This window comes from Lynx canadensis, chromosome F1, assembly GCF_007474595.2.
Source record: "Lynx canadensis isolate LIC74 chromosome F1, mLynCan4.pri.v2, whole genome shotgun sequence".
In the NCBI taxonomy this organism is placed as follows: domain Eukaryota; kingdom Metazoa; phylum Chordata; class Mammalia; order Carnivora; family Felidae; genus Lynx; species Lynx canadensis.
In genome coordinates this window covers 23,308,924-23,333,356 of record NC_044319.2, presented here as the reverse complement: position 1 = coordinate 23,333,356, position 24,433 = coordinate 23,308,924, and the positions used below count along the sequence as shown (strand labels likewise).

General features: G+C 42.7%; 1 protein-coding gene across 1 annotated transcript in view; it reads right to left on the bottom strand.

Moving 5' to 3' along the window:
• Nucleotides 1-24,433, bottom strand: part of NIBAN1 (niban apoptosis regulator 1) — a 152,870-nt gene that overhangs the window by 9,095 nt on the left and 119,342 nt on the right. Inside the window, exons 6-12 of the mRNA XM_030302408.1 lie at nt 20,671-20,786; nt 13,788-13,892; nt 13,318-13,480; nt 7,707-7,894; nt 4,714-4,875; nt 3,049-3,159; nt 1,040-1,147 (exon numbers count right to left, since the gene is read on the bottom strand). Of these exons, the coding sequence (XP_030158268.1) occupies nt 1,040-1,147; nt 3,049-3,159; nt 4,714-4,875; nt 7,707-7,894; nt 13,318-13,480; nt 13,788-13,892; nt 20,671-20,786 (953 nt within the window). The remainder of the gene's footprint in view (nt 1-1,039; nt 1,148-3,048; nt 3,160-4,713; nt 4,876-7,706; nt 7,895-13,317; nt 13,481-13,787; nt 13,893-20,670; nt 20,787-24,433) is intronic.

The window sequence follows — 24,433 nt, the reverse complement described above, 5'->3', positions numbered from 1 at the left end:
ACTGTAATAGTAGTAAATATACCATTTACTGTAAATATACCATTTGCCGAGTGCATGCCATGTTATTAGCAAGTGTGAGCTGAGTTCAAACTCTGGTGGTTACCAGCTGTGACTTTGGGCCTGTGACTTAATCCCTCAGATTTCCTCATTTGTACAATGAAGATATAAATAGCACCTCCTCCTAGAGTTGTCATGAAAATTATTGAGATAATCCGTACAAAGTGTCTAACATGGTAAGCACTCATCGAACATTAATCAAATCATTCTAGTCTCCTCAATCTTAAGAAACATGCCACAAAATATGTCATCTCCATTTTCTAGAAGATGGAATCTAGGCCAAGGAAGAGGAAAAGTGACTTGCTCAAGGCCCCAGAGCCAATATATGGAGGAGCCAGAACTTGCACCCAGATGTTGAACCAGCCTCCACAGGCAGCTTGTTCATTACTCTGCTCTGCAGACTAAGTCACACCTTCATAATCATGGCTGTCACTGGTAGCAGCTTTAAGTGGTTTCAGTTTCATTGATTTCACCAAACAAACATTACTGGATTTAAAAGAAAAAAATACCCTTCTGTAATCATGTTTCTTAAGGTCTTTTTCGGGATTTAGCGGTCAAGTTTCAGAGGACATGTGGTTCCCAAGAGTCATACTATGATGAAGAACGCCTGGTGTCCTCAGGTGTTCTATGGCAAGCCTTAATTTGGCTCAGAGTCAGATCATTACCTTTGAGATTTTGTCTAGGTCAGGGGTCAGCAAATCTGGTGACTGCTTGTTTTTGCAAATAAAGTTTTATTGGAACACAGAAGCACCCATTGTCAATGTATTGCCTATGTGTGCTTTTGCACTTAGCAGAGCTGAGTAGTTGCAACAAAACACTATGATCCATGAATCCTAAAATATTTACTATCTGACCACTTATAGAAAAATTTGCTGACCCCTCCCAGGTCTAGTCTACTATTTGTAAGCACATCATAGCAAAAGGACTTGCTTGAACTTAATAGCAATAACAGTATGCTCTCTGGAGTAACTCATCTCCTTACTGGTTTGCATGTGGATGCCAGTGCCTTCTGCACGGTGGGAAGTGTGATTTGAACCAGTGCCTCTTGAAATATCCTCTTCCTGATGGTGCTGCTGTCATAATCATATTGCTGTCAATACAGAGATAGAAACATATGCTAAATAGCAACATTGCAATCTGTTAACTTTTGCTTAAACAAAAACTCAGTCACTCACTTGTCTCTGTTTTTCCCCTTATTTCTGAGGACACTTGTGGTGTTTCTAAGGTCTCAGAGATCTTATCATGCAATTCTCTCAACCCTGGGTGGAGGGTACGACTATTAGTGACCCATCTTATCCTCCCCTCTTACAGATAGGGAAACTGAGGCAAGACCAAAACAATAACTTCTGCATTATAAAGAAGTTGGGGACAGAACTGGGGAGTGAGTTTGTATGTCATCACCCCTGTCCTGGGTGGCTCCATAGGAGCCACAGTCATCTACTTCTTTCACTCTATATCCTAAAAGCAGGATTAGTGGGTTGTAATGGTTTCCACAAGGGAAGACAGAGTCTGGATCATTGCAACCTTAGCACTGTGGCATGTTAACCAAAGAAGTTTAGTATCTAGACCAAGAAAGATGATCATTCATTGTTCTGCATGGAATAGTCAAGCCTAGGGACCACAGTTTGGTTTTAGATGATACTTTAAGGGGAACACAGACAAACCGGAACATAGTCACAGGCGTGTGAGTAGAATGGTTAAAGACATGAAGGCATTCATACCAGAAATAGTAACTTTGGGTGAAATTATAGCTCCCCTCCTCTCTTCTTATTCTCTGAGCTTTGAAAACAACCAAAGGCTACTATGTTGAGGGACATGGACAGGGAGGACAGAACTAGAATCACCAATGGTGAGAACTTTGGCTTCACATCAGGTAGTATGTTCTTGCGGTTAAAGGTGTCCAGAGAAGGAATGGACTGTCCTGAAAGGTATAAAGTGTCCTAACACTGGAGGTGTTATTGACATTGATTCTATCTTTTCTTTCCAATTGAAAGCTCATTATTATTTGTGTTATCATAATAAAAATTGCTTTTTTATTTGCTTTTTAAATTTGCTTTATTTATTTATTTTATTGCTCAGTGATTTGGTTGCCAGAGTTTCCTACTTTCTGTGAGGTATTAAGATTGGGTCTAAAATTCAGGGACCACCTTCTAGGCTCTGTGGGACTTTTATCTTCTGCTTCAAGGCACTGTTTAAGGGAATAGGTAGTAAGAAACTAGTGGGCTAAGTTTAAGAATAGTTTGAGCTCTAGGCTCACCATTGACTAGCCTGTTGAGCTTAAGTAAGTCACGCTAGCTCTTAGTGGGTCACTTTCCTCACCTTTACAATGGAGACATATTCTAATCATTTCACAAGTCCATGTGAGAATCGAACAAAACAGGATAGGTTAAAAACAAAAAAAGCTTTAAAAATATACCAGTGTAAGCTGTTATTATTAAAAACCATTTTGATATATACTTAAGCAGTAAGCACAATAAAAACAATTTCACATGGTGGGCATCTTTTTTTTTTTTTGAGTACTTCCTTTGCCAGGAGATTTCGATTTTTCTAAAAACTGTTGGCCAATTTAAATGGGTTTTACTATATCGTAAGCTCTTTGAAGGAGGCTGTGTATTGGCTATCACAGGTAATACCTACCACAATTTTTTGCTTACAGTGGACAGGCAATAAATATCAAGTGCAACTGCTATGAATGTAAGCTGGGAACAGGTCACTTCTAGCTGATGGACAATGATACTGAGGACCTGCGGTCCCTAAAGCTGCCACTAGATGCCAGAACAGGCATGAAAGTTATGCCGGGGGGGGGGGGGGGGGGGGGGTGGGGTGGGGTGGGGGGGGGAACGGATGCCTGGGAGCCATTGCTACCTCAAGGGGGCAAAGGGGCCGGATTACAAACAGGGAGTGTGAAAGAGAACTTGGTATTTTCCACTTAACAAAAGCAGGGGTCACGCTCTTGTTTTATGCTTCCCACAAATGAGAGCATGGTTTTACCTTTAAGACTCGGAGCTTAACCTTCTCAATGGCGACCGCAGTTCTGGATGCCTCTCCTTGGAGGTGTGGGGAAAGCAATTGCTCGAAAGTGAATACTGCATTCTCCATTAACTAGAAACCAAAAGCGACACAGAACGACACCTGGTCAGAGGCCAGGGTCTCTGCCCTGGAGCAGGGAGGGGATGACCATCACAGTCCCCTCAGGCACTACTCTGGGGCCACCCAGAAGAACAGATCCTCACGCCCTCCACCTGGGCTGTGAAATAAATAGGCACCTGGCCACAGGGGGATCAGTAAGAGTCTAAGAAATAAGCACACACTCACACTCGCGTGTTGGCATGTATACGTGTATTTTTTCCCCTCCTCTCTTCTTATTCTCTGAGCTAGAAAACCTATGGAGGCCATGGGATTGAGAATACCATCCTCCCCTGTGGTCAACCCCTTTCTCCAGTCTCTGTACCTGCAGCCAGGCCTTGACAAAGTGAGGTGGGAAGCTTCTCCAGTGATTTTTTGGCTGCTTTAATCCTGCACTTCCACTCTTCGGTGGATGCAAACCACACCAGCACACCTCTCTCCACTTCCAGCCTACCACCTCACTTCTCTGCCTTTCTCTGACGGACTGGAAGGGAGGCAGGGCCAGGGCTTGGTGGGGAGAATGGCTGATGTGCTCAAGGGTCAGGAAACGGAAGCGATTGAGATTTCTTATTCTCCGCACGTGTGCCTGTATCAGCTTCACTGGGTTCAGCATCACCAAAGGGGCTTCTGTTAAACTGTTGCCCAGTTTTGTTCCTGGTCCATTTTTAATCCTTCACAACTCAGAGGTGAGATAATACGGTGTATCACTTAATCCATCCTGTAACTTTTAAGGACAAAAATGCTCCTTTCTTCCCCAAGCCTGTGATCTCAAAGCATGAACACATACCTTTGTTATAGCACTCTCAAACACTGTTAGTGACTTATCTAAGCATCTGTCTCTGAAGTGGGGTCTGGCACACTGTCCAGCCCCCTAGGGAGTTCCCCCAGAACACCTCTGAAGTAGAATTGGTCTTTTATGGCTTCAGTGATCACACCCTTTCTTCATTTAGAAAGCACTAGGGTATGGAAAGAATTTATAGTTGTTCCTGGAGAAAAAGTTCCTTATGGGGGAAAAAAGGTAGATCTATCAAGTAGATCCAAGAAATCCAAATAGGAAGCCATGATTGATTGATTGATTCATTGATTTACTCTTAACCAGGTTAGGGAATTAATTTAATCCAGTAGTTCTCCATTCTGGCTGCATATTAGAAGCAGTGGGCGTAGGAGTAGGGGAAACCACCGGGAGTGGGGTCTAGACATCAGGACTTCTCAAAAGCTCTCCAGATGATTCAAATGTGCAGTCAAGGTTAAAAGCACTGGTTTGACAAATCAAGTAATTATCAGTTAATGCTACTTTATTTCCCTGAAATGTTTTTTTTTTTCTTTCTTTCTTTCTGATGCTCATCCACATGGAAGAAAGATGAAGCCAGCAGGGAGGACAAAGTACATCCTCACGCCACATGATGAAGAAATCGCGGAGAAATGGACCTCATGGCCCAGGACGACACTAGCACACCAATCTCACCAGCCAGCCCCAGTTTCTCTGCTGTCTCCATCCCCACCCCCCATGGAGGCCCCTGCTGCTCCCACCTCTTGCATGTAGTTCTGGGTCCTCTGGACCACCAGATCGACGTGGGGGAATCTGAAGCGGCTCTTGAGATCCTGCAGGCGTTCCTGGAGCAGGTTGACTTTAATATAACAAGGTTCCATCTTCACAGAATCCAGTGGAAGATTCATAAGCCGGTCTAGATGCTGCATTTTGGTGAAGGGAAAAGTTAAATACCTTCAGACTCAGGAGCAATTTTGCATGCATATTACATATTACATAAAGTCTAAACAATCAGATGTATATTATTAGAGTGAATCGCTTCTTAGGTCGCTATATTAATGACATTTCAATTGTCTTGCTTCCCTCCTTCAGGGGTCCCTGGGGCAGTTCTTTTTTTTTTTTTTTTAATTTTTTTTTTTCAACGTTTATTTATTTTTGGGACAGAGACAGACAGAGCATGAACGGGGGAGGGGCAGAGAGAGAGGGAGACACAGAATCGGAAACAGGCTCCAGGCTCTGAGCCATCAGCCCAGAGCCCGACGCGGGGCTCGAACTCACGGACCGTGAGATCGTGACCTGGCTGAAGTCGGACGCTTAACCGACTGCGCCACCCAGGCGCCCCTCCCTGGGGCAGTTCTATTGCTAGGGCAGGGACTAATAGAGGACCCGGCTGGAGGATGGAAGGACCCAGGGAAGCATTTGGGGGGCTCCAATCTTAGCTCTTGATGGACTCCAGGCTCCCACCTCCAGAACTCGAGAACTAGGCGGGCAGGCTCCCTGGCACCTGGAATTGCTGCTGGGCCCACAAGCCTCCCAGGCCTTCTTTAATGAGTGCCATGAACTTACAAAACCTCAGAAAGGTCGGAATGTCCTCGCACCTTGGACTCTGGGAATGAAGCCAGAATCTCCCCAGTTCTCGGGGGTTCTGTCAGTGCCCACAGAGATTCCCTCTGCCGTAGGTTCTCTATGGTGCCAGTGGGTAAGGAGGTGGGTGGTAGGAAGAGGCCTGGCCTAGGAGAGGCATCCAGTTTAGAAACTGGGATCCCTCCCCTTCTGGCTTGCATGAGCAGTGACTTGGTCAGTGAGGCCACAGGGCTTCCAGCATGAGGGCAGCGACGGACCGCCTCCGCTAGAGACGTCAGGTTTTACCAACATGCTCTTACACCGCGACTGTTGTCAAGATAAAGCATCCTATTTTCCAAGCTTATTTTAAACTAATTTTTAAAATTGAATACTGGATTTCTAGAATAAGCAGGACGGTGGGTGGAGAAAGAGAAGATAGAAAGATATTGAAAATGTATGCTTAGGGAGAAGTGGGGAGTAATACTGAGTAACTGTGAGTAATATCGGATGTGCTTTCTGATTTTCAAGCCACAGAAAAGAGACAAATCTAGACTTCTAGGTGCCTCTAAATAGGAATTGTTAAAGGGCCCATTTTTTTGTGTGCATTTAAAAAGAAAACGTTACTCTTGTTGAGAAGTGAACCGTGAGAGCCTCACTGAAGTGGAGTGAATGAGCACACACATGGGGTCAAACTTGTCCCTCCTCACATGATATGTACTGTATTTATTTTTAAGAAATAACAATTAAGCAGGCAGGAGAGGGAAAAATGGGTTACTGCTTGGCTTCTATCAGACCCACCAAAGTTTAAACACGTGGTAATACCTATTGCTGATGGGCATATGGAAGAAAGTCCTCTGCCATACCCAATTGGTGGAAACGTAAAATTTAAATCCCTTTTTTTTTGAAATGCAAATGGCAACATCTGTTAACAGGAGAAATAAACCTACCTTTCAACCTAGCAATCCTGCTTTAGGAATCTATCCCACAGGCATGAAAGCATCAGAGCATAATATATGTAACGAGGTTATTTATTGCAGCTTTGTCCATGATGCCAGCAACATTTGGATAGTTGAATAAATCATGGTACATTCATACGTGAAATATTATGTAGCCATTAAAAGAATGATTTAGAGCTAGAACGGCTAACTTGAAGACAGTTTCATGAGGTATGTTTGAATGAGAACACTGATAAACAGAGTAGGATCTGTAATACGATCCCATTTTTCTAACGAACAATCTGAAAAAACAGCCTGTAAATGTATATGTTTTATATGCTATAGAAACATGGGGAAAAGGACAGAATGGCATATGCTGTTAACACTAGTGACTTGTAGGGAGGTGGGTGGTGCCAGGGTACGAGGGAGAGTAAAGGCAAGGTTTAAAAAAGGCTGGAAAAAGAAAATTCAAAATATTCATAAAATTTATCTTGTTTCTGTATAATTACATGCGTATGTATGCATAAAGATATAAGGGGGGAAAAAGAGAGGTATCTGGTTTTATCCACTGACTGGTAGCGATGTGTCAAGAGTAAAACCAAGTTGCCACGTTATGTCTGTCAGTGATTCTTGAACTTCAGGGTGCATCACATCCTTGGGGGGCCCTTGTAAACCAGACTGCTGGGCCCTACCTCCCCTCTGCCCAAGTTTCTGATTCAGTACAGAGTTGGTGGGGGGCTGAGAATTTGTGTTTTTAACAGCCAGGTGATAATGACGCTGCTGGTCCAGGGACCACACTTTGAAAAACATTGTTTTTATCATGAGTCTTATTATTGGAAACAAATCAACAAAAAAACTTTATATCAATGACGGTATATGCTTCTATATTTGTATGAACAAGAAAGAATTATGTGAAAACACATTCTAAGCTATTTATATCAGTTAATTCAGGGAGTCAGGAGTCGAGGTGGTGTAGGTGTTGGGGTGGGTATGGGTGATCAATTATGCTCATATATGTGAGCATATTGCTTCACTTGTGCAAGCATATTATTATTCTTGCAACTTGAAAACCATTGATAAGGAAATCAGGTGGATGGGGTGGCTGGAGGAATGGAAGAACTAGATGAATGAGAGAAGGAAGGGAAGGAGAGGGAAAGAAGGAAGAAAGGAAAGAAAGCATGAATGCAGATAGAGCACCAAGGAAAAGGCAGCCCCATGCAGACCATTCACACTGAATTCCTTGGCTTCATATCTACCTCTTTTAGCTGGGCGTTGTCTTTGGTGGTCTGAAAGTTCTGGGTAAGTTCATCCACTTCTTTTTCAAAGAGTGAGCGTACTTCACTGAATCCTGAGCTCACTGGCCCCATGAGCTCCTCCAGGATGGACGCCAAGAATGGTTGAACACTCTCCGCACAGCTTCTCTCTGCTGGCTCGGCCACCATTGCTGAGATAGGAAACAGCCAGAAAACCATCACTTGTTATAGGCAAAGTTGAGTTCAGAGTCACTGGAGCCAGGCCACGGCTGGGCAGTGCCCACAGAGCCATTTAACAGCCAAAGCAAGCTCAAATGGGCAAGACAGACCAGCACAGGGAGTCCTGTGCCAGCATCACCAGAATGGAAAGCCATTAGATGCTTTCAGAATTGAAATAAACAGTCCCTCCTCTCCCCAAGCTTTCCCCTGCCCTGGGATGAAATGCATTTTTCTGCATGGTGCCTGTAAACATGCAATGTCTAATACAAAAAAGAAAACGCTGGTGACCCTCCTGTTTACTATCAATCATCATTATATGTGCATAGCTTGTCTTCTAAGAAACACAGTTTACTAAGTTCTTTTAATTGAGGTATAACTGACATCTAACACTATGCTAGTTTCGGTTGTACAACATAATGATTCAATGCTTGTATATAACAATTTATTAAGTTTTAATTAATTTCTCTAAGAGTTAATCAGCTCATATAATTCAATTCCCCTCCCCCTCCTCAAGAGACTTTTTAAAAATCAAGTACAGTCTTTTCTTGGGCAAACAGAAACAAATTGCATTAAAAACAAATGCCACCTACCTCTCATCCCCCAATTTTTGTTAAAAGGTTATTTTCTTCCCCTGATAATCAAGGAAAACATGTGCAGAGACAAAAATATACAGAGTGCAAAAAATTATAAAGAGGGATCAAATAAATGTAACCACACTTCCCAGACTCAGTAAAGATGCTCATTTAGAAAGTCTGAATGGGACATGCAAAGCTCCATTTACTCATTTATTTATTTTTAATTAAAAAAATTTATTATTAATTAAAAAAAGTTTATTTTCTTTTTTTAAATATAATTTATTGTCAAATTGGCTAACATACAGTGAGTACAGTATGCTCTTGGTTTTGGGGGTAGATTCCTGTGATTCATTGTGCTTATTTTCATTTTTGAGAGAGAGAAAGGGAGACAGTGTGTGAGCACAGGAGAGGCAGACAGAGAGGGAGACAGAATCCAAAGTAGGCTCCAGGCTCCGAGCTGTCAGCACAGAGCCCCATGCAGGGCCCGAACCCGCGAACCGCGAGATCATGACCTTGGCTGAAGTCGGATGCTCAACCGACTGAGCCACCCAGGTGCCCCCCAAAGCTGCATTTTTTTTAAAGTCCTAAGGTGACTGCCAAGATTAGCCAGGTTTAAGAGCAGTGAACTCGTGAAGGAAGCCTGAGCTGGAAACGGCCTGAGTTCGTTCTGTAAACTGGAAGGCTAGCTTTGTGGCGCTGGCAAGTCTCATAGCCTTGTCATGTAGTATCTCAGAACTAAGTAGGGAAGTGTAAGTGCATATGGGTGTCCAATCCTTCCATCTTATAGGTGGACAGTCAGAGGCCTGGAGGTGCCAGATGGCTTGATGAAGGTCACACCCTAATTTGCACATTTGGGACTGCACTTCGAGGGTATTTATTAATGTTTTATTGGCAATAACTTGCTTACAGTGAGATGAACGGCCACGTTATTTCAATCTGCAGAAATATTTCACAGTAATGGGGGATCAGACTGCCTCTTCTAAGAATCTGAGACGACCAGTACTATTAGTATTATGAATGATTCACAAATATTTGGTATATAAAATATTAACGAGTCTTAGAACTGCTAGGATAAAAAAAAAACCTTTTGATTATCTGATTTAAATATGAAACAATCTATGACTTCTACAAATGACTTGCTTGATACCAAAATGCAAAACTGTGTGTCAGGAGAATAAGTGAATGATTTATCAACTAACTTTGAGAGAAGAACTGTTTGAAAAGCATCTAATTGAAATTTCAGAATAATCACGAACACAGGCAGTATGCAGAAGAGATTTAGGGGTTGCTGGCCGGTTTCACCCACTGAGTGGGGAGGAAATGGGGACAGGGAGGGGCCGTGGAGAAACCTGTTCCTCTCTGCCTGATTCCCACTGATGCCTGCGCCGCCATGGGCTCTAGCCCCCTCCCTGCGCCTTTATTCAGTGTACCTTTCACCTTCTTTCCTCCACCTCTGCTTGTGAACATCCCACTCACTTCCAGACCCAGTATAAACTTCACCCACTCAGACAGCCTAGAGCCCTGGAACCACCACACAGCTCCTGAACTGTGGTCTGCCTGCCAGTGTTTCCTTAGGGATTGGAATAAATTTTACATCCCACACGGATATGCTCTGCTGATTTTCAAGGACGTAGAGGCGCTGTTGTAATGAATACTGTCCGGTGACACAATGATTCATAAACCATCCAGAAGTTAGGGCAGCTGTGGAGAAGCCACTGAGCGGAGAGATTAAGGCAAAAAGTGCTAGAGTTTGAGGGGTTTGAAGCCTGACTCTGTTTTGTTATCTGGGGCAAGTTACCTAATCTCTGGCTCAGTTGTCTCATCTGGTAGGTGGAGATCATAAGAGCAATTACTTCTGAGTTTACTCTGTTCAAAATGCTTCGAAGCGTGTGTGGAGCTCTGGAAACCCTCACTCACTGTTAGCCCTCATCACGCCTGTTGGCATCATCCTTTTTTCCAATCAACCCACACTAAAACAGCACTGTTGTTATGAGAGGCCCACATGGGTTTTGAAGTTGAAATGGTTGCTGTTTATGAACCACTGTGCCCTCTGTTCCTGCTGCTCTTGTGGGATCTACCACCTTTCTTCCTGCTGTTTCAGTATCTGTAACATGCCTCCTCTCCTCCTTTTGTAAAATCGCATTGTCTTCTTTATATCCTCATAGCCTTTGTATTCAGTAGGAGCAGAATACATGCTTATTTTTTTTAATTTTTAATGTTTATTTATTTTTGAGAGAGAGAGAGAGAGACAGAGAGAGACTGTGAGTAAGGGAGGAGCAGAGGGAGAAGGAGACACAGAATCGGAAGCAGGCTCCGGACTCTGAGCTGTCGGCACAGAGTCTGACATGGGGCTCGAACCCACAAACCATGAGATCATGACCTGAGCCAAAGTAGGATGCTTAACCGACTGAGCCACCCAGGTGCCCAGAATACATGCTTATTGAGTGAATAAATAATTGTGGGGCAGAATGAAAGATTGGTTGTTTTACTCTCAAGAATCATGTGGGAGGAAATGGGAAGAACAGGACTTAATACTCCCAAAGTTTTCTCGAAATACAAAGCCCTTTATTGACATAGGTTGAGGTATACAGTCAGCCCCTGAACAATGCAAAGCTTAGGGGTGCTGACCCCCCTGTATAGTTGAAAATCTGTGTATAACTTTTGACTCCTCCAAAACTCAACTCCTAAGAGCCTACTGCTGACTGGAAGTCTCACCTATAACATACACAGTCAACGAACACATACTTTCTATGTCATCTGTATTACATACTGTATTCTTGCAATAAACGGAGCCAGAGAAAACAAAATGTTATTAAGAAAATCATTAGGAAAGGGAAATATATTTACAGTACTGTACTGTACTATAAGTGGATCTGTGCAGTTCAAACACCTGTTGTTCAAGGCTCAACTCTACTCATTATTTTAATGGCAGAGAACCAGAGGCCTGGTCAAAATGTGTTTCTTATACTGCCTTTTAAAAAGACTTGATCGTGACTTCCTTTCAAGGTATCTTTTAGGAAACAAAGACTAGTCTAGAACAGAATGTTTTTCCATCTTATGTGGGTTATACTGGAGCCACAGAGACCAGGCAAGAGTGAAAGGGAGAGGTTGGTTTAATTTGGGCCATGAGAATCGCCATGGTTAGGTCCAGCTCAGCCCAGCTGCCAGGAATATGGACTCAGGAGTTGGGTGCCGGCAGTTTTAGGTTGAATATGGTACTTCAATACACAGTCTATTCTAGATCAGTTGTGCTAAGGGAGGAATGAGAGATGTGGATAATAATACACACAAAACGCTGTGAATTTATATCTGCCTGGGAAGGCAGCGCATGAACAGACACGCACATCTTTGCTGTAGTTATGCCTCCACCATTCTACTCTCTCAGAAGAATCAGCTGGGAGGGTGCTGAGGTGAGCTGGGCTGCAGTGGGAACAGGGCCTGAAGTGCAGAGGATAATGTCCCTATTAGATTCTAAGTGTCTTGAAAGCAGGAGCTGGGTCCCCTGTTCACTGCTAAAGCTCTAGCACCTTGCTCAGAAAGCACTTAGTATGTTTTTAATGAATGAGTAAGTAAATGGGCAAGTGAATGAATAATCTGAAAACTAACAATATAAGAAAATTGCTGATAAATAATCACAGATTTGCATGCACGCTTCTGTCAAATGACATTGGGTGTGGCGCACTTCTGGAGATGTAGGAACGGAGAACCTCAGCATTTTACCCTGTAGAATTCCTTAGAGGTCATTTCAGGCCTCTTGTGAGGGCACAGGCAAATATTTTTCTCTTAATGGCCAGGTAGAGAACATTAGAGACTTTGCAGCCCAGAAAGTCTCCGTTCCAACTACTCAACTCTGCCCTTGTAGTATGAAAGCAGCCATAGACAACACATACATGAATGGGCATGGCTGTGTTCTGATGAAATGTTATTTACAAAAATAGATGGTGGGCCCGATTTGGGCCAAGGGCCACAGTTTGCAGACCCCACTCTTGTGGGCACTACTGATTACAGAGGAGGACACTAAGGCACATGGAAGTCAAGTGACCTTCCCAAGGACACATGACTGGCCAATGTTGCACTCGTGACTAGAATCTTGATTTATCAACTCTAAGTCAACTGTTTTTTCTTGTTGAGGGAAAATCCATTTATTCATCCATTCAAGTATTTGCTGAGAGTCTGCATATCCCAGGCATGGTACTAGCCCCTGGGTGTGCCTGAGTAAACCAGGGATCACATGGCCTGTTCTTAGCTTACAGCAGAGAAGGGCAGAGGTAGAAGCCATTACAATCAGTGTAAGAAGTGCTACAGGGGCACCTGGGTGGCTCAGTTAAGCGTCCAGTTAAACGTCCAGCTTTAGCTCAGGTCATGATCCCACATTTGTGAGTTTGAGCCCCACATCGGGCTTTCTGTTCTCAGCGCAGAGCCGGCTTCAGATCCTCTGTCTTCCTCTCGCTCTGCCCCTCCCCCACTCTCTTGCACACGCACGCACATGTGCTCTCTGTCTCTGTCTCTCTCAAAAATAAATGAACAAATTAAAAAAAACAAAGAAGAAGTGCTACAGCAGGGAGGTGTGGGCAGTATCAGAATATACAGGCACCACCCGGGCAAGAAGCAAACTTTCCTCCACCTTGTGTCCCTGAAGTTTCCTTGGGAAGGGCCAGGCCCTCACTAGCACCGCTAGCATACTCCTATTAAACCTGTTAGCACCTCTTCCCAATTCCCTCAATTTAGTTTTCCTCTGAAGTCATGTATTCTGACGACACGGTGGAGCCCTACACACAAAGCTTATTTAGCACACAGGAGCATGGGTGATCTCCACTGACCTTTGATCTTTCCAATTAAGAAGTTCTTTGAGTTCACGATCTGATCCATGTCTGAACGGATGGTTCCTTCTAGGTTCTTCGTCAGAGTTCTGCATTCCTCCTTCAAGGCACTTAATCCTTCTGAAACCTGATGCCGAACCAGTTTGTAGGCCTCCTCAAGGAGCTGCAACAGAGAACAGCACATAAATCTGGGCTCGGTCACGTGCAAGCGACTGCTGGAGTCAAGTGGGGGGGGGGGGAGGGTTAATCACAGATTATCATAACATAAACAAACCTGCATGTGCACTCTAATTGTTCTTTCAAAGTTTGAGTCTGTTTGGATCAGTCCTCATGTAAGTGAGACTGAGCAGACTCAAGATAGGCAGTTCTCTACACAGCAAAGAAATGATTTAAAAAAAAAAACAACCCTGCCCCACCCCCAAAAGAAGGGAATTCGAGTAGCACAGTCGCATAGCAAAATGATCACTTACACCAAGCCAGGCCCTCTTTCTGTCGTTCTTCTTCCCCTTCATTTTGGGCAAAAGGTCTGTCTGAAGGGTTGGCAGGAGCTCCTCCATCACCAGGTTACTTAGGATCTGTGGAGAGGAAGACAGCCGCGGAGTCTGTTAGTTGGTGATTGCTGAATCTGGGCATCAGGCCAACCGAAGTTGTCATCATTGGTCGTCCCTATCCAACATAAGATTGTCCTGGGCTATATAAACTCAGGTAGACTATCAACAATAGCCAAAGTATGGAAAGAGCCCAAGTGTCCATCGATGGATGAATGGATAAAGAAGATGTGGTATACATATATATATATATATATATATATATATATATACACACACATATACATACAATGGAGTATTACTCGGCAATCAAAAAGAATGAAATCTTGCCATTTGCAACTATGTGTATGGAACCAGAGGGTATTAATAAGCGAAATTAGTCAGAGAAAGACAAATATCATGACTTCACTCATATGAAGATTTTAAGACACAGAACAGATGAACACAAGGGAAGGAAAGAAAAAAATAATATAAAAACAGGGAGGGGGACAAAACATAAGAGACTCTTAAATATTGGGGCCCCTGGGTGGCTCAGTCAATTGAGCATCTGGCTTCGGCTCAGGTCATGATCTCGCAGTTCGTGAGTTCGAGCCCTGCGTCAGGCTCTGTGCTGACAGCTCAGAGCCTGAAGCCTGCTTCCGATTCTGTGTCTCCCTCTCCTTCTGCTCCTCCCCCACTCGTGCTCTGTCTCTCTGTCTCTCTGTCTCTCAAAAATAAATAAACATTAAAAAATTAAAAAAAAAAGAGAGACTCTTAAATATGGAGAGCAAAGGGTTGGGGGGGGGATGGGCTAAATGGGTAAGAGGCATTAAGGAATCTACTCCTGAAATCGTTGTTGCACTATATGTTAACTAACTTGGATGTAAATTAAAAAAATTAAATTAAATTAAAAAAATAAACTCAGCTAGGCTGATAGTTTAACTCTGGTTTTGAGGCTACAGAAATCTCAACTAAGACAATCTTCGAAGATAAATGTTCTTAAACATCTGCAAGGAACAGTAATGTCTGCTGACAGCTCCTCATCGGGAAGGACAAATTCCTCAGATTCAAACTTCTCAGATTTAAACCAAAAGAATCTAGTGCATTTAGGATAAAAGGCAAAACTTTCACTATCGATAAGGGCACCCTTAGCAACATTGTGAAAGGGGTCAGGCTTTGTTTTGGTGGCTTGAGTCCTGGCTTGTGTTCCCTGAGACCATCATCCTCCTCAAGCTCCCTTGGAATCTGTGTGTCTTCATGTTCTTTGTCCCTGCTGTTCTCTGAACCCCACCTCCATCCCCTATAAAGTTTAGAAAAAGATGGGGGTAACACACAGTTGGGGCAACTGGATGCTTGTGGGATGAACAGAATATGGGGAAGGGGATCTGAAGTTTTCAGAATGTTAAAATTGTTTCCAAGTCACTCCTAAAGTGTTGCTTGGCCCAATGAAAAAATTTTTTTGAATCTGAGCAGTGTTCTCTGTGTCAATGTATTACAATGCTCCTTCTTTAACTACCTTCTTTAACTACCCACCTTCCCCTGCATGGAGCAGATTTGTTCAGATTCAGTTTCACTATGAATCTTTTGGGGCTCACAGCTTAGTTTTCAATATCAGGCTATAAAAAAGATTTACAAGGGAAAAAGTAATTTTGAGAATGGCAGAAAAGTAGAGAATCATTTGACATCTGTTCTATGAATTTAAAATAATGTTCATGCAAAATAATTGACCTCCTTCTCATAAAAATTCAAATTAGGCTTTGGGAATTATGGACAATTTTTTCTGAGGTCATTGGTCAGCCTCGTGCTAGTGGAAATACTTATGAGCTCACTAGATTTTGCCTTCCACCAAGGGCTCTGTTATAGCAGGGTGTAACACATTAGCCGAGCTGAACAGGAACACTCCCAGGGTGGGAGGTGGATGAGCCGTCCAGTCCCCCTGTGCCTGTGGGTTCCTAGGAGAGAAGTCTGCTCAGGTCAGTGCAGGGAGTGGGCCTCCTGTCACCTGAAATATTGAACTTCATGGTATGACAAAGATTATAACGGAGACAGGATTTCTGCTAGTTCTTGTGATTCATCGGTGGAGATGTTTTTCTTTCTTAGTCATTCTTTGGGAGCAGTCACGAGGTGAACTAGAATTTTTGAGGAATTTACAAGGAACTTGACGTGTGCAAGCTCCATGGAGTTGAGGAGATCCAACAATTAGATTCAAGTAGGTAGTTAATAATCCATTGACCCTCCCCCCCCCATCCTGCACAATGGAGTAAGTCCTTAGTAGGAACACATCTTCCCAAGAGTGATGAAAATGTCGCATAGGGAGAAGGAGCTAAGAAAATAAAGAGACCAAAGCCAGAACTTAAAAACAATGGGAAATATTATCTTAGTTGGAAGTGTTACATTCAGGGTCATAATAATTGCCTGCTTCACCCTTCTGCAGAGACTGGTTCGAGTCTGAACATAAGCATGAGAGGGGTTTGAAAAAATCAAAATGTTACAAAGGCCAAAGGGGGAAAAAATCATCTATTTAGGTAGGTTTATAGTTTTCTTTTAGTCTTTCCCATATAATATTCCAAGACATTCAGTTCTATTTTATAGTTTAGGGAATTGAAAAGGAAATATGTCTGGGGGGGGGGGGAGGAGGAGAATAGGAGTGGTTTGCAGGGGTGGGGGGCTTGACAAGTCATAGGGCAAGGCAGAGCCTCAGAGTGCTGGGGCCCAACTGTGTCCATCCCAACACCGAGTCCCCCTCTTCCCCTAACCTTCAGCCCCACCCTCCATCCTTGTGCTGCCTCTCAGCTTCCCATGGCCTTCTCTGAGATTCCCTACCTGGGTCAGCTCTCCATGAGCAGGGTCCAAAGTTCTGGGGCTGTTCTAGGGAAAGTAGCTACTTTAATAAATAAACTGTGCTAATGAAGGGGTTCCTCAACCTCTCTCTTCAGAACAGGATCCACTGGGTCTCACCATAAGGGCCCTAAAAATACCACTTTTGCTTAAAAAAAAAAATGGTGTGTGTGTGTGTGTGTGTGTGTGTGTGTGTGTGTGTGTGTGTGTAAATTTAACTTCTAGGATATACAGATTTTAAAATTTCATCACACATATAAGAAATCAAACATGCCATTAGGTTGTTCAAAATCAACCACACCATGTGTTACCTTCCAGATGTGGGGAAGGTGTGAGATCCAGAGAGACTGCCCTCCTTCCTGAGACTGGCCTGATAGTCTGACCAGGCTGTCGGCCTTGTGCCTTTTGTGTTGCTGAGAGGCCATGGGTGAAAGAATCCATTTAAAGGGGCACATTTGAGGTCATTAGACAGAAGACAACCCTGAAATGTATGGAGAAGGCCTAAAACGTGGACAGTTTTCTTGTCTTGAAACCACCTGTTCTGTGGGAACTATGAACTATTTTCTCAGCTCATCTGGTTCATTTAAAGGCAAATTTAAATTTACAATAATAATTACAAAATAATAAAGATATATTTATTACATAAATATATTGCTACAAGAAATAATAAATATACCAAATCACTGTAAATGCTTTACATCTTGCAAAATGCTTTCCTTCAGGACTTCATTTGATACATTTTTTATAGACAAGTAGGATATATATTGACGGTTTTACTAGTATATAAATATTTTCACCTTAATAGTCTGTAGGCAAGTTATCCTAAGATATTTGCTTTGCCTCGGCAGTTGCCTAAAAAATCACCACTGCCATGAGGGCCCACCAGACTTGCTGTGTGAGTCATTACTATGAAGATAATAATGTAATAATGCTGAACATCTGAATACCAGGCCATGAGGTTAGAGGGGGGTGACGACAAAATGATGATCAAGTAAGTGCTTAGCAGACAGGAAAAAAATGCAAATAAACCCAGTGCTTTAAACAGAAGATGTCAGTATGGAAGCCAATTTGACATATTTAAAAAAAAATAATAAAATAAACAGAAGATGCCAGGGGCGCCTGGGAAGCTCAGTTGGTTAAGCATCCTACTTCGGCTCAGGTCATGATCTTGTAGTTCATGGCTTTGAGCCCCGTGTGGGGCTCTGTGCTGACAGCTCAGAGCCCGGAGCCTGCTTCAGATTCCATGTTTCCCTCTCCTCTCTCTGCCTCTCCCCTGCTCTCTCTCTCTCAAACTAAATAAACATTAAAAAAATTTAAACAGAAGATGTCATATTCTCAAACTCAGTTACGTCATGCCATTTTCTTTAACTACATAGCTTCTCTGGGCCCCTGACCTCTTTTTCCTGTGAGTCTGAGGACAGATGCTGGTTTGGCTTCATATGTGAGGTTACAGAGAGGCGGACCCCCACTAGGCCCCAGACAGGAAGGTTTTGGAATTCATTTCCTTTCTCCAGCTTCTCGAAGGAGAGCCTGATGTGGCTCGAAATGGGTTTTCTGTCACAGACTGGCACTGTGACTTCAGCCAACCTCTCTGAACATTCTTTCAACTGGAGGGTTTTGGACAAACAATCCTTGAAATGCCTTTCTGGCGCTCACATTGTCTGAGTCTAACTTCACCATAGATATTCAGATTCCTGGGGGAGCAAAATTTCTTATTGGGTCACTTGATAACTCCAGCTTTTACTGATCTCGTCTCTGTTTTTGTTTTGTGTTGTTCTGCTTTCCTACTTATGGTATTTTTTATACTGCAAAATTAGCACCTTCCTATCACTGCTGGCTGCCAATGCTTTATGATGTCCATATATGTACAGACCCACATGTCTACCCACATACACTTCTAAGGCTGCCTCATTCTCGGGATGTTTCTAGGTATGTCTTGCCTCACCACAAGGGTAAGGGATGAGTCATTTGCTTCTCTTGCACCTTCTAGCGCTTAGCACAAATCAACCCAAAGCAAAAAAACAGAAAGTCAACTCAATCCAAAGAAAGGTTTCATTAAGTACCTGTTTTCAATGGCATCGAGAAAGAAGTGAGCTGACATGAGATTCTAAATGAAAAGATTAAGCAAATAGCATAGCTAAACTTGAGGAGTTAAGTAAATGTTTAACTTGGTATAGCCCCATGGTTGGTGCTGATCTTTCACTGGACCAGGAATCGGAAGCCATCATTTCCTTTGCCATCTGTCCACTTAGCATGGGAGCATGAAACTATCAGCTGCACAGGGCAGGGACCATCCTGTTGTGCCCATCTCTGGATCACCAGCCCCAGCATGGTGCCTGGCATAGAGGAGCTCAATAGCTATTTAATGAATAAAACTGGACAAGTCACTTCACTGCTATATACCTCCCTTGGTTTTCTCATTTACAAAATTGGAAATACTAATAACCTCATGAGATCGATAAAATGAACACACAGAATTAGGATTTGAACATTAAAAAGTATTACACAAAGGCATTTTAATACTGGTATATCTACTAAATATGTTGGTTTATTTGGCAGGCCAATCAGCGTCAAGTGCTTCAGCCTCCCCTTTTGCTTTCATTTTTCTTTATGGTATAAGTACGGTTAGTCCTTAGTCCTCTCAGACTGATGAATGGATATACTTCCCCCAAATATCAGAAACCAAGAGTTAGCCAAAGTTCTGGAATAAGTCTCAAGCTAAGAAATAAATGAGTTTAAAATCCACCAAAGCAGGGGTGGGTGGGAAAGAAGAAGTCATATGGTTAAACAATAACGAACAGCCCCATCATCATGATCAAATGTTTTCGGCTTCAGATGTTTAATGACCATACGAAGGCAAGGCCTCATCCGGTCTCCTAATAACAAATTTCACTGGCCCCCAAAAGAGGCACTCAGGGAAACGAGGGGAAATTAAAGAACAGCATGGTTGGACCCTGTGTGCCTCTAATTAAATAACGCCGTTCCCACTCTCCTCTTCCTGGCTGAATCAGCTGTGTGATTGGTGTCCTCATGGACACAGTTTCCTTGGAGATTTGTAACAACGTCCCTGGTACCAAGCCAATGGACATGCTTAGCCCATGACTGGCATTTAACCAAGGTCATAGGAAAATTATATCAGACTATAGAGGATAGAAAACTAGAAGAGGTAAGTAAAAACGCATAGAAAACTGTCTTAATGCTTTTAAAATGTATTTCTTTGACTTCATTTATAAATCATTCAGTAAATAAAGACAAGTGCGTGTGCCAAATAGTTTTCCAACAACGTCTCACTTAATGCTCAATACCCTGCAGGGCAAACATTATCATTACTCTCTTTTTTCAGAGGAGTAACTTGAGACTAAAAGAGGTTAAATAAGTTGGCAAGATTTAATCCAAGTAGGTTGACCTAAGCCCCCATCACACACTTTGAACTATGCCACACTGCTCGTGTTGGATTGTGGTCTGGAAGCATGAGGTCATTTGAAAGAATAATGCTTTGTAAAGAAAAGAATAGAAAATAATGGAGGGGCGCTTGGGTAGCTCAGTCCGTTGAGCTTCAGCTCAACTTCATCCGACTTCAGCTCAGGTCATGATCTCGCGGTCTATGGGTTCGAGCCCCTCATCGGGCTCTGTGCTGACAGCTCGGAGCCTGGAGCCTGCTTCGGATTCTGTGTCTCCCTCTCTCTCTGCCCCTCCCCCACTCATGCTCTGTCTCTCTGTCAAAAATAAACATTAAAACAAATTTTTTTTAGAAAATAATGGAAGCTCCTCGTTGCGGTTGCCCTGTTTTTATACTGTCCTGTTTTGCTCCTGTCTGGAGGTGTTTGCAGACGGTACCCAATACTCTGTGGACCAAATACATCTAGACAATGAGAGAAACAGCCTTCGGAACCACATCTTCCACTTTTTTGTGTGTGATTATTTATCCTGACCCTGACCTCCTACACACAGACAGAGAAGAGAATCCCAAATTCTGAGCCCATGTTACCTGGACTTCATCCCCAGTGATCATTTCCCATGAGCCATAGTGTCCCTTCTCCTGCCGGAAGAACTGCACAGCTTCTAGAAAGGCTTGGGCTTCAAACGTCGTCTGCTTCATGTAATCTAAAAGAAAGAGGCAAGGGCACTTAGCAAAGAAAAACACTTCTACAGTTTACCATGGTTCTTCGAGTGTCATGGTTCAGAGACCTAATGTTACCTGAATATTACGAAGGATAGAATTACGAGACACAGAAAAATGAAGCAGATCCTGAATTCAAAGTTCATTTGCAGATGTGTGTCCCCTTGCTTGCTCACCACCATAGCAGCTGATTAATTCCATCAGTTACTGGGCATACTGGTTAGGACTAGAAGCAGATCTAGCCCCATTTGTTTCTCTCTTATAAATGTTTCCCTTGGGCACCTAGGCACCTAGTGGCTCTATGCCTCCAACCGTAGCACCTCACTAAGGCAGACCATTCTTTACCAGGGCCTCTGGTATCCACAGTATCCGCTCCCAGTTCCCTGAACAAAACTCCAATTTCTTTGTGACTTATTATCAAGTTGCTGTCAAATATGCTGATTTATGCAAATAAAGGATGACAGTTTCTAACACTTTATATAGCAAGATACTATTCTTCTAAACATGTTACACATTTCACTGAAACCTTACAAAAACCTGTGAGGTAACAGGGTGCCTGGGTGGCTCAGTCGGTTGAGCATCCGACTTCGGCTCAGGTCATGATCTCGCGGTCCATGAGTTCGAACCCCGCATCGGGCTCTGTGCTGACAGCTCAGAGCCTGGAGTCTGCATTAGATTCTGTGTCTCCCTCTCTGCCCCTCCCCTGCTTGTGCTCTCTCTCTCTCTCAAAAATAAATAAAGACTAAAAAAAATTTAAAAACCAAAACCCAAAAAACCTGTGAGGTGAGTGCTATTATCATGTCGACTATACAGATGCTCCAAAAGCCCAGAAAGATTAATTAATTGCTTAAGGTCATACAGCTAGCAAGCGGGTGAACTCAGGTATTCTGATCCCAGTCAGAATACACTATGCTATGCCAGCACTATGCTATACTACTTCACATATTAGTTTTATGGTTTTGCCCTTCCAAACAGATTAGATTTTAAAAGGTGTTGTATCTGAGAGGTAATGTTTAATGCCGGATTTTAAGTGTAGTCGAGGAAGCAGGGGCTCAACAGCCTTCCCAGAATTCCACAAATCACACCACGAATGCAAAAATTCTGCGAGGGACTGAATGGTTTGTGTCCCCCAGAAGTCATATGTTGAAACCCTAATCCCCAGTATGATATTTGCAGCTACAGCCTTTGTGAGGTAATCAGGTCACAAAGGTATGTTGGGATTACTGCCCTTATCATGATGGGATTAGTGCCTTTATAAGAAGAGAGCTCTTCCCCCGTTTTTGGCTCTCTCTCCAAACACTGGATCTGCGGGTGCTTTGATCTTGGACTTACAGTATTTTTGTTATAGCAGCCCAAATGACTGAGGCAATTTTCAATGCACAAAATATCTGTTAGAGGATACAATGATAACAGAATTATAAAAATCTTTGCAGGGGAATACATTTTATAAATAATCTAATAATAAAGAATAGAACAGTAAATAAATCAAATCTTAGGGGAAATAAGGCAAAATGAAGTGACTGAAAGGGCCAAGTCTCTTGCCTCCAGCCTCTCCTCTAGAACATGAAGCTCTCTTGCTAACAGCATATGATCTGCCTTTATAGGGCAAATTAGATCGGTCAGTTCAAGGCAGCTGATTCACTGGGGACATTCGGAGCTTCAGACAATGGGATTACTCAGTCAAGGAATGAATGGTTGCTAAGTGGGACGAGGCTGAACTAAAAAAGGATCAATGTGCTCCAGAAGGTGACAATCAATTAATAGGCTGTAGATAACTACATTGAGATTTATTTACGAGGTCATAAGCCTCAGGAACTTGGAAAAGGGAAAATACAATTCAAGGCTAGCCTTGATAAGATTTTCAAGCAGGGGTGCCTAGGTGGCTCAGTCAGTTAAGTGTGCAACTTCGGCTAAGGTCATGATCTCATGGTTCCTGAGTCTGAGCCCCACTGTCAGCGTGGAGCCCACTTTGGATCTACTGTCCCTCCCTTCTTTCGCTGTCCCTCCCCCCATCCCCATTCCACCTCTCCCACCACCACCCACCTCTCTCTCTCTTAAAAATAAACACTTAAAAAAAATTTTTTTTTAATGAAAAAGAGTTCAAGCAAAATTCTCCACAGTGAGGATACCACAAAGCCCAGAAGTTCCACCTTCAAAAATGTGGGACAGTAACTGACATTTCTAATATTGACACAGAGTTCTGCTCGAGCTCTAAATCAGAAAAAGAGCATGTCTGAGAATCAAGTTTTTAAATTGATGTATTTCTTCCTTGTTATTTTTTTCTGGTTTGGCAAATGATTTAGTGTTATCTTTGAGGCTTGGAAAACACAAATTAAAGTCTTGGTATAAAATTGACAACAAGGGGGCTGTGATATGGAGCTCAGTACACTGGGAGGGACTTTACCAACAGAGATGGAAACTGTAATTGCTACACTGAGATTCAAGATTGACTCATGAGCTCTTATTTTTAACAGCTGTTTTCATTTCCAACCTCAGGAAACAAAGACATGGAAGAAAATGTGGTACTTGGATGGAGTGAGTACTGCCAGACCTGCGAACCTCAGAATAAGGTTTTAAATTCATGTCTTTACCAAAAGCATAAATTTACTTATTTCTTCCCCCACTAACCTCAGCAACCAAAGGAGGTATTTGAAATCCTACTCCTACCTTCTATTACTCTATCAAAGCAAACTATAGCATTCCCACTATAGTTGTGTTTTCAAAAACTTCTGGAAAAAATAACTGAAGAAATGGAATGTGGAGACAATGATGTGGGAGTCAGAGAGAAGTCCAAGAGGAAAATGGGGAGCTGGAATATAGTAGTGGTGGATGAAGCACCTTCATACAGGCAGAGAAGAAAAGGGTTAGTAATCAAATGAACCACACAGGAAATTATAGTAATTGAACACCAGCAATGAAGCCTGAAAGAATGAGGGCAGGGATCTGAATTCTGGACTCTCTACCATTAGGATAGATTTAAACTGCATTTTAACTACTCCTTGACCATAGGGGAAAAAAGGATCTAACCTACTGATTCATCATTAGATTTTCAGGTTATAAACTGATTAGGTAAATTAATTTATACAAAACTTTTAGGACAGTATCTGCCACATAGCAAGTTGTTTTATGGATATTGGTTCTTATTATTGTAAGCCAAGCTCAACAGCAACTGCCAGATCATTAAGGAAATGAAGAACAAAGGTGTGCTTTGTAAGAGACAGAACTGTATTGCAATAGTAATGTGACCTTCATTTCTTCTAAGTTCTTTGCAAAGGCATCGCTGAACTCAGCCAGAATGTACAGGTGTTTGAGAGAAACCGGATTATCAGTTATTTGATCAACTTCCTGCCACAGATCTCATGAGAACAAATCCCAGGATCACAATCGTCCACTCTCCTGCCAACAAGCAACTGAGAGTTTAGTCCAATGGTCCCCAGAATCAACAATGGCCTTTGCTTGTTAAGTCTTCTCCGTGTAAGCTGACTTAGAAAAATGGCAGGTATCAGCTCCAACTCTACTTTTCCAACATGCTGTAATTATGAAGTTGCGGAGAACTTAGATATCATTAAATCCAGATCCCTCATTTTATGGCTGAGGAAATTGGAACAAAAAATGGTTAACTTCTTAGCCG